General features: G+C 45.0%; 1 protein-coding gene across 1 annotated transcript; it reads right to left on the bottom strand.

Annotated features, from left to right (window-relative positions):
• Window positions 1-10,982: 10,982 nt before the first annotated feature.
• On the bottom strand, window positions 10,983-14,643 carry LOC121862754 (trypsin-1-like). The gene is made up of 7 exons (XM_042361077.1): window positions 14,463-14,643; window positions 14,203-14,318; window positions 13,641-13,741; window positions 12,919-13,063; window positions 12,608-12,724; window positions 11,903-12,046; window positions 10,983-11,167 (listed from the first exon to the last, which is right to left on the bottom strand). The coding sequence occupies exons 1-7, from the start codon at window positions 14,527-14,529 to the stop codon at window positions 11,027-11,029; spliced, it is 831 nt and encodes a 276-aa protein (XP_042217011.1). The 5' UTR covers window positions 14,530-14,643; the 3' UTR covers window positions 10,983-11,026.

Below are 14,643 nucleotides of genomic sequence, written 5' to 3'. Positions count from 1 at the left end.
GGAGTAGAGATGTGAAGGTGTGGGTGGGTCTTCGTTGATGAATAATGGGCGGGGTGGGTGGGGGTCTCCTCTGACAAACAACAAGCGGGCGGAACTATAGGTGGTACTCACCTGTCAGCGGGCGGCGGCGGGTGGCGGCCAGGCTAGTCAACTGGGCGGCGGCGGCGGGCGGGTTGGGCGGTTTCAGCGGAATCACTGTTAATTTGAGACGCTTTCCTGTATGACAAGGTGGGCGGTATGGGCGGTATGGGTGGCGCTAGAGGCTAGCCACTATAAAGATGGGCGGCCGTGGGTGGTGGCGGTGGTGGGCGGTACGCGGATATGCCAGTGGGCGGCGGTGGGCGGTGGTGGGCGGCGCGAGAAGAACCACAAAAACGCGCCCGTTGCTGCTCTTCCGACGGAAATTCTGGCGGGAAGTGTGTGTGTGGCGGCGTGAGGGCGGCCGGGTCAGCCCTAGCCACGCCCACACCCAATCATACTCCGCCCACTTCCAATCACACTCCAATCATGTATTAATTACGCCCCCTGACCCCTGACCCACGCCATCTTCGACCTTATTGGCGCGCGGCGTAAGGGCGGGAATGATTTGATTGGTTAGTAGGTGGACGGGGCGGAGCGGCGGACCAATAGGATGCCGAGGTAGGTGGTGAGGGGGCGGGGCTTATCTATCTTCTTTGAGGCTATTGATTACGTGGACCTGTACCGCCCCCCCCCGCCCCCCCGCCCCCCTACCACGACTATCACCCCTCCTACCACCCCCCTCCTACTACCCACTACCACCCCCCTCCTACTACCACTACCACCACTCCTACCACCACTACCACCACCACAAATACCACCACTACCACCCCTACTACCACCCCAACTACCACCACTACCACCCCTTTGGCACAACAACAGCAGGACCGTCATGGCAACTGGGGTTGGGACTACCACCACTACCACCCCCTACTATCACTACCACCCTTCCTACCACTACCAACCCACTACCACCACTACCACCCCTCCTTGGTTAGGTTAGGTTAGGTTAGCGAATCTTCTTTACACCAATCAGATGATATGCCCCAATCGCGAAAATTTATGGGTTTTAATTTTCGCGAATTTGCCTCCATTATGACTTGGGTCCAACAGTGTCGCCAACTCAGGTAGCTAATTAAGATACTACACACGACACCTCATCATCGCCAAAATATTTCACTACTTGGCGATAAAGTCAAGATTCCTCGCCAATATTTCGCCAAATATAATGAAGACCAATTTTTGTATCTTTGTGCGTATTTACAGTGTTGTCAATCCAGAGAAAGATGATGCAATGCAACAAAGGTTTAACTGAACAAAGGAATTGGTAGCACTGCTCGTGGTCATTAGTAGAGATAAGGTCGTTATTGTGTGAGAGAGAGAGAGAGGGAGAGAGAGAGAGAGAGAGAGAGAGAGAGAGAGAGAGAGAGATAGAGAGAGAGAGATTCTTAAACATATAGGTAGTGATGAGTAGAAATAGATAGATAGGTGTAGATAGATAGATAAATAGATAGACAGATAGATAGATAGATAGATAGATAGATAGATAGATATAGATAGATAGATAGATATAGATAGATAGATAGATACACAACAATTCGTCTCAGTATAATGATATTCAACATAGCTCTAATTGGAAAAATACTCATGGACTTTTTTCCCATTTTCTACCCAACGGGATAAAAGTCCAATTTTAAGTCATTATCTAAACTGTGGGTACGGACTTTTTTCCCCATCTCACCTTAATTAAAGTCTGAGGGAAATTAAAGATAGTTCTAATTGAGGAAAAATACTCGTAGACTTTATACCTGATGGGAAGAAAGTCTGAAATGTGTGGGTTAAGTCTTTCTTTCTTCAGGTGTATAAAGGAGTTGTGTCTTGTTGCGTTAAGTGATGTCTGTCTGTCTGTCTGTCTGTCTCTCTCACACACACACACACACACGTAGCGTCTCTCTCTCTCTCTCTCTCTCTCTCTCTCTCTCTCTCTCTTTTATCTCACTTTTTCTTCCTCTGGGCAACAATTAACAGTTATGCTAATTAAGAGACACAATAGTCACCACACATCCCGTTTTCTTTGAGCCAGGAAGAAGACGTTTTTTGTAAGACCAACTTCCTGTGGCGTTTTGTGTAGTGGGTACAGCACTCGTCTCCCGTCCTGAGGTTCGTTGGTTCGATCCCCTGGGGGCACTCTTGGGAGACCTACCTACCTCCCCACCCACCTACTTACCTCCCCACCTACCTACTTACCTCCCCACCTACCTACTTACCTCCCCACCTACCTACTTACCTCCTTAAATCTTACATGCACACCTCCCCACCCACCCACTTACCTCCTTGACCCACCTACCACTTTCTACAGCAATTCTCCCACCCACCCACTCTACCTCCCCCCAACCACCCACTTACAGTACCCCCACCCACCACTTACTCCCCCACCCACCACTTACAGCACCTCCCCACCCACCCATTTCTACTCCTCCCCACCCACCCACACTTACAGCACCTCCTCAATCTAATCTACTTACCTCCCCACCCACCTACTTACCTCCCCAATCTACCGACCCCCATTCTCCCCACCTACCTACTTACAGCACTTCTCCCCACCCACCTACTTCTACCTCCCCACCCACCCACTTACCTCCCCCACCCACCCACTTTACCTCCCCCACCCACCTACTTACCCTCCCCCACCCACCCACTTACCTCCCCCACCCACCTACTTTCCTCCGTACCTTCTGTACATACACACCAACACACACATACATACACACACACACATACACCAACACATATATACCAACATACATACACACCAACATACATACATACACCAACACACGAACACATACACACACACCAACACATACATTACAAACACATAAGTTGTTTGTTTGTCTCTTCAGTCTTCTCTCCCATGACGTCACTTCCTGGCTTTTATTACACAAGATAAGACCCAAACTCTGCCCCCCGACCAGCCCTTCCCCCTAGACGAGCCCCCTTCCTCTCTATATCTGCCTCCCTCCCCTTAGACCACCAGCCCCTAAATGAGCCCTCAATTCCTTAGACTAGCCCCCCCAGCCCCCCCTCCCCCCAATCTATTCTGACCTGACTAATTATTTAAAAGGTTCTTATTTTAGGTCTATTTTTGGGGTGACTTGGTCCCAGACAGTATTGCACAGACACAGACAGAGTGATAGAGAGACAGACACACACATGGATTGAGGGACACACACACACACACACACACACACACACACACACACACACACACACACACACACACACGGGTGCTGATTTAATACCCGTCTTTGTCCAGTATGCAAATTAGTTATGCTAATTACTTATAAGAGACGTCATGCTCCCTAACTACTTGACTACTTAATCACCAGCCGCCGGCAGTTAAGGAGGTGGTGGAGGGGGGGGGGCGCTTGGGGAAGTTGTGGGAGGAGGAGAGGAAGACGAGGGAGGTGTTTGTGTGTAAGCAGCCGGATAGATAGATAGATGGATAGATAGATAGATAGATAGATAGATAGATATAGCTAGATAGATAGACAGACAGACAGAACATACCTATATACTGTATAGTCTCAACAGCATTTCGACGCCATCTTGATTTTAAGTGATTCAGATACGTTCTCACATCACAAATTATAAACAAACATTAAAATAAACCAGAATTAATAAAAAAAACATTATTAATTTCCCTTAAATAAAACTAAAATATAAATCCCCCCATAAAAATAAAAAATAAACACAAGATCATTTAATAAAGAATAAATAAAGTTGAAATTAATTATCCACTTGGGGAAGAGGCTGTGAGGGTCTGATAATAGTATAAATATTCACGAGGTGGCAACTCACCCCCTCACATCCTGGTCTTTTTAGGCCACGTGACTCATCAGCTGATTGATGACGTCACCGTTTGTTTGTAAATAAAGGCGAGGAAGTTTAAGAGTTTAGGTTTATTATTATTACCATTATTTCTGTTGATATTGTTGTTGTTATTATTATTATTATTATTATTATTATTATTATTATTATTATTATTATTATTTTTATTATTATTATTGTTATTATTGATATTATTATTATTATTATTTTTATTATTATTATTATTATTATTATTATTATCATTATTATTATTATCATTATTTCTGTTGTTATTATTATTATTATTATTATTATTATTATTATTATTATTATTTCTGTTGTTGTTATTATTATTATTATTATTATTATTATTTTTATTATTATTATTGTTATTATTATTATTATTTTTATTATTATTATTATTATTATTATTTCTGTTGTTGTTATTTTGTTTCTTGTGTTGTTTTTGTTGTTAGATGTTGTAGTAAATTTAGGTAAATAATAATATCCCAAGAAATCATTATAACACACACACACACACACACACACACACACACACACACACACTTCAAAAGACAACAAGATTATGTAAATATTCATCACAACTACGGCCGGATATCGTGTCATCAATCCGGATATCCTGTGATCTGGCCGGATGCTTCGCCCTGATACGACCAGTGGCCAGTTGAAGGGTAAGGGGGGAGGGGGGGTCGTTATTGGTCAGTACTGAGGGCTAGTTCATCTTTAACGAGCTGTTGTGTCGTTAAGGCAGGGGTCATAACTATTCTGTCTACCCCTCTACCAACCCCGTCTTATTGTTGGCAAGATTAGGGTAATGTTGTGTGTGTATGTATGTGTGTGAGTGTTTGTATGTGTGTGCGTGCGTGTGTGTTTGCTTCTGTATGTGTTTGTATTTCTGAGTCTGTGTTGTGTGTGTATGTATGTGTGTGTGAGTGTTTGTATATGTGTGTACGTTTGTGTATGTATTGTTGTGTATATGTGTGTGTGTTTGTATGTGTGTTTGTATGTGTGTATATGTGTGTGTGTATCTCATAGACAGACAGATAAACAAACGTCATAGAAAGATACCAAAACCAATAACAAAGCTTCAACCAATCAGAAACCTTTAAAAGTATAAGTACACGAAAAAAACTATAAACACCAGGAAAAACAAGTGAACATCGGAACAACAGCATCAAGGAGTCCCAGAGGAGTATTCGACCCCCTGTAGATCGATAATAAGGGATTCAATGACCTTTATGGGGAGTTGGCCTCAAGAAAAAGGGGGATTGGATGTAGGGAAGAGGTCCTGATCCCCCTTATTTCCCCTGATTCCCCCTTTTGTGGATAATATAAGGGGTTTAATGTCCCTTGGAAGTGGTAGCGGCACGCGTCGGTCATGAAAGCTCGGGGTTAACTGTTCCAATATGGCCGCCAACCCTCATATATAAACACCAACTTAAAAACAAAATAAATAAAAAAACATTATATTTTCTACCATATTATTAGATATATTATACATAGTTATACATGTTGATGCGTTTAATACATAGTGAGGGGAAGGAGGGGTGAAGGGAAGGGGAAGATGTGAGGGTGAGGGGTGAGGGGGTAGGAGGTAAGGGTAGGGGGTGGAGGAGGGGATTGAGGGGAGTGATAGGGGAGGGAGAGGGAAGGGGAGGAGGTTGTGAGGGAGGAGTAAAGGAAGGGGGAGGATGTGAGGGAAGGGTGAGGTGTGTGTGGGAGGGTGAGGTGGTGAGGGTGAGGGGGAGGGAGGGGTGAGGGTGAGGGGTGAGGGGAAGGGTGAGGGGGGAGGAAGGAAATCTTGTCTCTATTGTCTTATGAACTTTATTTTCTTATTTTATTGTTATTTAATTTAAGAGGAAAAGTCCTTCATCACCCTGTAAATATCTCCCCCTCCTCCCCCCTCTCTCCCCTTCCCCTTACCTCTCCTCCTCCTCCCCTCGAATTTACCTACTCCCTTTCTTTATTCCCCCTTTCCCCTCCCTCCTTCTTCCCACCTCCTCCCTTCTACTTCCCCCTCTTCCCTCACCCTCCCCTCCTTCCTTCCCCCTCTTCCCCTCACCCTCCCCACCTCTTTCGCCTTTCTTCTCCCTTTTCCCTCACCTCCCCTTCCCTCCCCTCCAGCCTTCTTCTTCTTCCCCCCTCCTCCCATTTCCCCTCCTTGTCCTTTCTCTCCTCCTTCTTCTCTGTACCCCTCCCCTTCTACCCCCCCCTCCTCCTCCCTCAAATTCATTGCCGATTTCCTGGTACTGAGAGACGAGTTGTTTGAGAGCAAGAAGGTCACAGGTGCTAGTGAGAAAGAGATAGAGAAGAGAGAAAGGAAGAGACAGAGAGACAAACAGACAAGCAGAGATAGACAGAAAAAGACAGACAGTGAGTTGGACACGGAGAGGTACACACATACAGAAAGATAAAGAGACAGATAGAAAATAGAGAGAGGGAGACAGACAGATAGATCAACAGAGAGAGAGAGAGAGAGAGAGACTATTTAAGAATATATAAGTCCACCCAGTAAATAAAATATAAAAATATGAGGAAAACGAGTAACTTTTTTAGCCCAGTAACTTAATTATGCCTGGAAATGAATTGAATCCACAAAAGTGCAGAAATAATAACAAAAGCACTAAAAACAGCAGGACAATATGACTATAAACGCGCTATTTTGGTCTTTTATGTAACATTATTGGAACGTTTTTTTAAGACAATTAAAATAAACCTTACAGGGAAAACGAAAAATTCCACAAACTTAAAAACGCTAAAAACTCAACTACTAGAATAAATTAACTTTAAAAACCAGTCCAGATATATAAAAACCACCACGAAAAACCTAAAAATACCCAAAATAACACGAAAATAAAACCAGAAATGATGAAAAACAGAGAATGAAAACTCGAGGAGGGACCCTAGTGAACCCCGCTGTCTTTCCCGCCATTACGGTCGACGCCAAGCTGAAAATGGCGGGAAAAAAGATGACAATTTACCCCCGGGAGATCTTCACACCACTGACAGGTTTTTATTGGTCAAATAAATGGCCGACCGTAAATTTACAACATCGAGGGCAAGTGAGAGCTTAATATATTTCCATTTCCTGTAGTGATTTTTATTTTCTCTTGAGGGGGAGGGGGTGGGGGAGGGGGAAGGGAGGGGAGGGGGGAAGAGGGAGGATAATTTGTTTTTGTCAAGTCTTTGTTCTTCCCGAGGGATTTTGAGGTCCAGGTTCCAGTATTATTTTGGTGTTTGTTTATATTTAATAATAATAATAATAACCGTGCTGCAACTACTACTAGTACTGCTACTATTACTACTATTAATAATTATAAACCCCAAACTCAACACCTATACTCGTATATCACCAACCTATATTAACACTATATAAACAGGCCATAAAATCCCCTATAAACGATATAAATAGCGATATAAGACCAAAATATCCCGCCATAAAGCATTATATTCCCCCACAATAACACAATATTTGGCGCGCACTGGTCGCTATAAACGCCTGAACCAGCACCGGGGACAGGAAGAGCCGCCGCCGGGGAAAACAACAGAAGCGCATCGGGTCGGCGGCGTCGAGGAGGATCACAGCTTCCTCCCGCCTCTCACAACCCTTTATACAGAAGGAACCTACTCTCTATATCACCCCTATACTCCCTTATACTTGTGTTTATTGTTGTTGTGGTTTATATAAGGCATATCAACCCTATACTCGCTTCTACTGTACTTGTGTTCACTAGTAAAAGAAGAAAACGTAAATATAATCAATTATCAAAAAACGTAAAAGTAATCAATTATTTATTTACCAGATGACGAGATAATTGTATTTAATCAAGAAACTTATTTTTTTAGGGTAAATTCTTAAAAAAAAAGCTAATTCTGTATTTTGCAATTAATTTACTTAAGGAAACGAGTGTAAAATGTCAGGTATATTTAATTTTTAGACATTTTTTTATTTTGAATTACTGTGGAGACTTTAACTAATCTATAAGTTAACAACCATCAAAATTAATTATTAAAACCCACATATTAACCCCTGCCACTCTTTCACGCCCCCCTCTCCTCCCCCTCACGCCTCCACCTACCCCTGCCACCCCCCCACGCCCCTCCCTCACGCCTTTCTCTCCACCTACCCCAGGCGCCTCCACATCCCCTGCTCCACCCCCCCACGCCCCCCTCCTACCCCAGACGCCTCCACATCCCCCTGCTCCACACCCCCACACTGCCCCCATCCCTCCTCAATACCCTCCACGCCCCTCACACGTCCCCCCACATCGCCCCTATCCCTCCACGCCCCTCACACGTTCCCTCCACGCCCTCACACGTTCCACACGCCCCTCACACGTCCTCCACACGCCCTCACAAGTCTTCCACCCCCACAAGTCCCCCACCCCCTCCACGCCTTCCGGAGGGCGGGAAGAGGTTCGTGCTGTAAGGACCACTGACTCTTTTATCTAACGTTCCCACTACTACCAGGGCCATGATACTCTGTCTGTCTCTCTCTGTCTGTCTGTCACTCTGTCTCTCTCTCTCTCTGTCTGCCTGTCTCTGTCTGTCTCGTCACTCTGTCTCTGTCTGCCTGTCTCTCTGTCTGTCTGTCTTTCTGTCTGTTTGCCTGTCTCTCTGTCACTGTCTCTCTCTCTCTGTCTGCCTGTCTCTCTGTCTGTCTGTCACTCTCTCTCTCTCTCTCTGTCTGTCTGTCACTCTGTCTCTTTCTTTATATCTCTATTTCTTTCTTTCTCTCTTTCCTTTTGTCTGTATCACTCTCTCTATCTCCTTCTTTCTTTACCTGTCTATGTATGTTATTTATCTCTCTTTCTTTCTCTTTACTCATCTATTTATCCATCTATCTATCCTCTATCTATCTATCCATCTATCTATCTATCCATCTATCTATCCATCTATCTATCCATCTATCCATCTATCTATCTATGTCTGTATTTACCTGTTTAACTAAGTCTCTCTTTCTCTCTCTTTCCATGTTCCTTACTCTCTCGTTCTCTTCCTTTGTCTCTCTTTCTCTCCCTTCCTTTCTGACTCTCTCTCCTTCACACACACACTCCCTCCATCCCTCACTATCTCTCCCTTCCTCCCTCCCTCACTACCTCTCCCTTCCTCCCTCCCTCACTACCTCTCCCTCCCTCACTACCTCTCCTCCTCCTCCTCCTCACCACCTCCCTCCCCACCTCCCTCTCTCCCTCACTCACCTCTCCCTCCTTCCCCTCCCTCCCTAACCACTCCTCCTCCCTCACTACCTCCTCCCTTCCTCCCTCCTCCCCACCTCTCACCTCTCCTCCCTCACCACCTCCCTCCCTACCTCCCTCCTCCCCACCACCTCCCTCCCTCACTACCTCCTCCCTCCCTACCTCCTCCCTAACTACCTCCCTCCTCACTATCTCTCCCTCCCTCACTACCTCTCCCTCCCCCTACCTCCCTCTCCCTCCCTCACTACCTCTCTCCCTCCCTCACCACCTCTCCCTCCCTCCCTCCCTCACCACCTCTCCCTCCCTCACTCCACCTCTCCCTCCCTACCTCCCTCCCTCACTACCTCTCCCTCCCTCACTACCTCTCCCTCCCTACCTCCCTCTCTCTCCCTTTGATAACTAATCGGCCATAAACGGTGACTTCAGTAGCACCGAACCGACCACCTCTCCCTTGTCTGTCTGTCTGTGTCTCTGTCTTTGTCTGTCTGTCTTTGTTTATCTCTTTGTCTTGTCTGTATCTGTCTATCCATCTTTGTCTTTGTGTAAATGCCTGTCGATCTGTCTGTCTTTGTCTATGAATAACTGTCTGTCATCTGTCTATCTGTGTGTATAAATGACTGTCTGTCTATCTATCTCACTGTCTATCGTTACCGTCGACTCACAAACAAAAAAACGAAGTATTTTTTGTGGATAATAAATTGCTTTTGTTTTTTGTTTTATTAATATTTTTTTGTTAATAATACAATGACATTAATTTACGTAAAATATTGTTGTTGCTTGATGTTGTAGTTGTTGTTGTTGTGGTGGTGGTTGTTGTTCTTGTTGTAGGTGCTGTTGTTGTAGATGTTGTTGTTGTGGTGGTGGTGGTGGTTGTTATGGCTGTTGATGTTGTTGTTGTTGTTGTTAGGTCTTGATATCCCTGTAGTTATTGAAGTCTGCGTTGTACTTGTTGCTGTTCTTGTTATTTTTCTTGCACTATTTACTCTTGTTTTTGTTGCTGCTAAATCCAGTGTCCTTGCTCGGGGTCTTGACTGTCTTTGCAAATCCACCTTTACCTCTACAGTGTGTGTTTTTGTTATTGTCTTTGTCGTTATTAGTGTTCTTGTTACGGCTGTGAACTTCCTAGGTACTGACACGCCCCCTTGTATGACTGCTGTGAATCCTGAAGGTGTCTCCCCTGCCAGAATCCTGAAGGCAGTAACACCCCTTCCTCCCCCTGCTGAATCCTGAAGGCGGTAACACCCCTCCCCTGCAACCTTGAAAACACCCCCTTCCTCCCCTGTTGTAGAATCCCACACCCCCTCCTCTGCTGTAATCCTGAAGGCAGTAACACCCCTTCCTCCCCTGTTGTGAATCCTGAAGGTGGTAACACCCTTCCTCCCTGCTGTGAATCCTGAAGGCAGTAACACCCTCCTCCCTGCTGTAACCTGAAGGCAGTAACACCCCTTCTCCCCCCTGCTGTGAATCCTGAAGGCAGTAACACCCCTTCCTCCCCTGCTGTGAATCCTGAAGGCAGTAACACCCCTCTCCTCCCCCCCTGCTGTGAACTTCTGGAAGGCAGTAACACCCCCTCTCCCCCACAGAATCCTGAAGGCGTAACACCCCTTCCTCCCCCCCCACAGAATCCTGAACACCCCCTTCCTCCCCCTGCTGTGAATCCTGAAGGTAGTAACACCCCTTCCCCTGCTGTGAATCCTGAAGGTAACACCCCTTCCTCCCCTGCTGTGAACTGAAGGCACAACACCCTCCCCCTGCTGTGAATCCTGAAGGCACACACCCTCCCCCTGTTGTAAATCCTGAAGGTGGCACACCTCCTCCCCCTTCCATGTACCTGAAGGCAGTAACACCCCTCTGTGTGTCCTGACAGTAGTAACACCCCCCCACCCAGTAGGTGAAGCAGGAAGACCTCAGATCATTGTCTAGGAGTCGCTGTTGAGTTTGATCCAGTCCAGGTAATGGGAGACTTGTGTAAACACGGCTGGGTTAGCGTCACACTCCGCGCCCCACGAGACGATACCCTGTTGTACCCCGTCACAGTATAGCGGGCCTCCTGAGTCACCCTGTAGAAGGAGGGAAGGAAGTTGAAGGAGGGAGGCAGGGAAGGAAGGAGGCAGGGAGAAAAGAAAGGAGGGAGGAAAGAAGGGAGGGAGGAAAGAAGGGAGGGAGGTGGGAGGAAGAGAGGGGTCAAGGGAAGGAGGAAGGAAAGGTAGGAGGGAAGGAGGGATGTGTGTTCTAGGTTGATGGAGGGATGGAGGGAGGGAGGGAGGGAACATCTACAGCTGTAAACAATATAAACCAAACCTGTAACCACTATAAACAAAGAAAAATCGTCACACAAAGACGCCAATAAGCAAATAATGCAAACAAGAACGACCACAACGACGCAAACAACACAAACGCGCGAAAACCGTAAACAACGCGAAAAACTCAACGTAAATAACGGCAAACAACGCGAAAGCGATACAAAAAACAAGCGTGTAAGCAATATATAAAGGGGTGTAAACAAAGCAAACACTACAAACAAGCGTGTAAACAATGTAAGTAAAGAGTAAGTATTATAAAAATGTAAACATTCACAGATATAATAAATAAAAAATGGTGTAAACAACGTAAACAAGAGCGTAAAAATACAAAGGTGCAACCAATGTAAAGAAATTGTCAACAAATAAGAAAACAATGCAAACAAAGGTGCAAACAATGTAAAAAAATGTCAACAAATATGAAAACAATGCAAACAAAGGTGCAAACAATGGTCTAAAAAAGGTGCAAACAAAGCAAACAACCTGAATACTCACCCCACACACGCCCTTGCCGCCCATATAACCAGCACACAGCATATCTAGCAGTATGGCATCGTCACCAAATATGGACTGACACTCAACATCTGTCAGGTAAGGCAGGTCCACGTAGCGAAGATCATTACTAATCTCTCCTGAGTCCTGGTGGATAGATGGATAGATGGATGAGTGGGTGGGTTGGGTGGATGGATGGGTGAGTGGGTTGGTTGGGTGGATGGATGGGTGAGTGGGTTGGTGGGGTGGGTGGGTGGATTGATGGATGATTGGATAGATGGACATGTGGGTTGATGGGTAGATGGATAGATAACTGATTGCTTGGTTGGATGGATAGGTGAATGGATGAGTGTTTAGATGGATAAGTGGGTGGATGGATAGGTGAATAGATGGATAGGGAAATCACATACAGTTTTCACAGATGTAATAATAATAATAATTTCCTCTAACATAGCCCGGTCCTACCTACTAGCCCTCACTTGGTAGCCCTCATCCTAGCCCCTACTTCTATATAGTCTCAGACCCCTAGTCCTCATTTAGCCCCCAGCCCTAAGTTCTGACCCTTAAGTAGCCCCAACCCTTATTTCTCACCTCCAAATAGCCCTAGTCCTTAGTTCTGTGTAGTCTAAGCCCTCACCACCATCTAGCCCCTAGCTCTTAACTCTACGTAGTCCCAACCATCAAGTATCCCCCCCCCAAGACCCTTACCTGTGTGAAGCCCCAGCCTACAGCAGTACACTTAGTCCCTTCGTCAGGCTCCTCGTAATCGTAGGGCAAGGGGGCTAATTCAACCAGCCCATCCACCAGTTCGAAACCACTCGAGGCCTGAAAAATAAAAACAAAAAGTTAAAAAAAAAAATCAGCTGTTTCTAACCCTACCCGTGACGTCATCAACCAAAACAAACCCCGAAATATTACGTGAATTAAAATGGTTTTATTTAAGTTATTTTAGTTTATCATAGAAAATAGATCCAGCTTTAGAGGTCTATCAATCTCTCTCTCTCTCTCTCTCTACCCACCCTAATAAGAGCTATATCATTGGCTCCTGTAGTGGTGGAGAAATCATGCATGACAAAGTGTTCACTCCTCCTGGTCTGTTCAAGTCCCGACTCCTTCTCCAGATTCTGTTCACCAGCTACAAGGTTGAAGGACGAGCCTGAGTACCTAGGTGAGAGATGAGAGAAGTGAGGGGGTGAGGGGTGAGAGGTGAGGGGTGAGTGAGGAGGGTGAGGTGAGGAAGACAAAGAACTGTTATCAGATTGAATGAGGATGAAAAATACCTAGAGAGAGAGAGAGAGAGAGAGAGAGAGAGAGAGAGAGAGAGAGACAGAAAAAAAAAGACGAGTCACCCTTCAACAAGAACGATATATTCATTATAGAAAACGACTCACTTGGAAGGACTAACTCGTGTAAATTGATTCCCCCTGAGACATTTGGATGACCCCCTAAACACAAGTGAGTCTTATGAAGTTTTATGAGGAGTTATTGTATTATAAGTCTTTGTGAATGATAGAGGTAAGAAAATAATAATGGGAGAGAGAGAGAGAGAGAGAGAGAGAGAGAGAGAGAGAGAGAGAGAGAGAGAGAGAGAGAGAGAGAGAGAGATAAATTGACTTAGTATATTTTACCAAGACTAACATACCTCTCGTAAATAGATAGATAGATAGAAATATAGATAGATAGACAGATAGATAAACAGACAGACAGACAGACAGACAGACCCAAATACCCTAAAACATACCCCTTGACGCAGTGGGCAGCAGTAAGGACGTGGTTATCGTTCAACAAGCTGCCGCCACACACGTGTACGCTGCCCCACAGAGAACGATGTTGAATGGAGATCTGAGAGAATTAGGTGGATATTAAATCTATGTTTATATTATGTTTGGTGTTTTTTTGGTCGTGTTTGGTGTTTTTTGGCCTTTTTTGCTGTTTTATGGCCGTGTTTGGTGTTTTTTGGCCTTTTTTGCTGTTTTATGGCCGTGTTTGGTGTTTTTTGGCCGTTTTTTGCTGTTTTATGGCCGTGTTTGTATTTGATAATGTAAACAGAAGTGTAAACAATGTAAACAAAGACGTATGATAGCGTAAACAGATGTATAAACTGTAAATAAAGAAGTAAAAGTGTAAATAAAGGAGTATAAGTAGATAAATGTGTAAACAATGTAAATAAAAATGTAAACAATGTAAATAAGGTGCAAACAGTGTAAATAAAGGTGCAAACAGTGTAAATAAAGGTGCAGCCACTGTAAAAATTCAGTAAACTATGTAAATAAAGTCTCGGTGTGCCATGTAAACAAACTCACCATGGAAGGAAATTGTCCCTGTTCGGTGATGTTGCCTCCCACGATCTGTACATCAGCCATCCTAGGCGTGTGTCTCCCAAGCCGCGCCACCTGGGGTAGTCTCCACGCCCCCACGCCTGCAACACACGCCCATTATCATTACAGAAGAGGAATTAGCTTACAGACACGGTTAGATTAGGTCAATTAGTCCATGTAACACACCTGTATCTCACCTACTAATTACACCTGATTATTAAATTCTTCCTTGGGATAATTTTTACCTGCTAAGAAACCTAAGAGGAGACATAACGACGGAGCAGCAGGACCAAGTGAGGGTGTTGACCGCATGATGGTTGGGAGTAAACTGAGGGGTTTGTTTTGATAGCACCGGGTTTTTATACGTAGAGGCTCGATGGGGTTGCCAGTTATGGAGATTTTGTTGTTATTTTTGCTACCATAGAT

This window comes from Homarus americanus, unplaced genomic scaffold (assembly GCF_018991925.1).
Source record: "Homarus americanus isolate GMGI-L3 unplaced genomic scaffold, GMGI_Hamer_2.0 scaffold59514, whole genome shotgun sequence".
Lineage (NCBI taxonomy): Eukaryota > Metazoa > Arthropoda > Malacostraca > Decapoda > Nephropidae > Homarus > Homarus americanus.
Note: the sequence above shows the minus strand (reverse complement) of the source record. Positions and strands in the feature narration are given on the sequence as shown.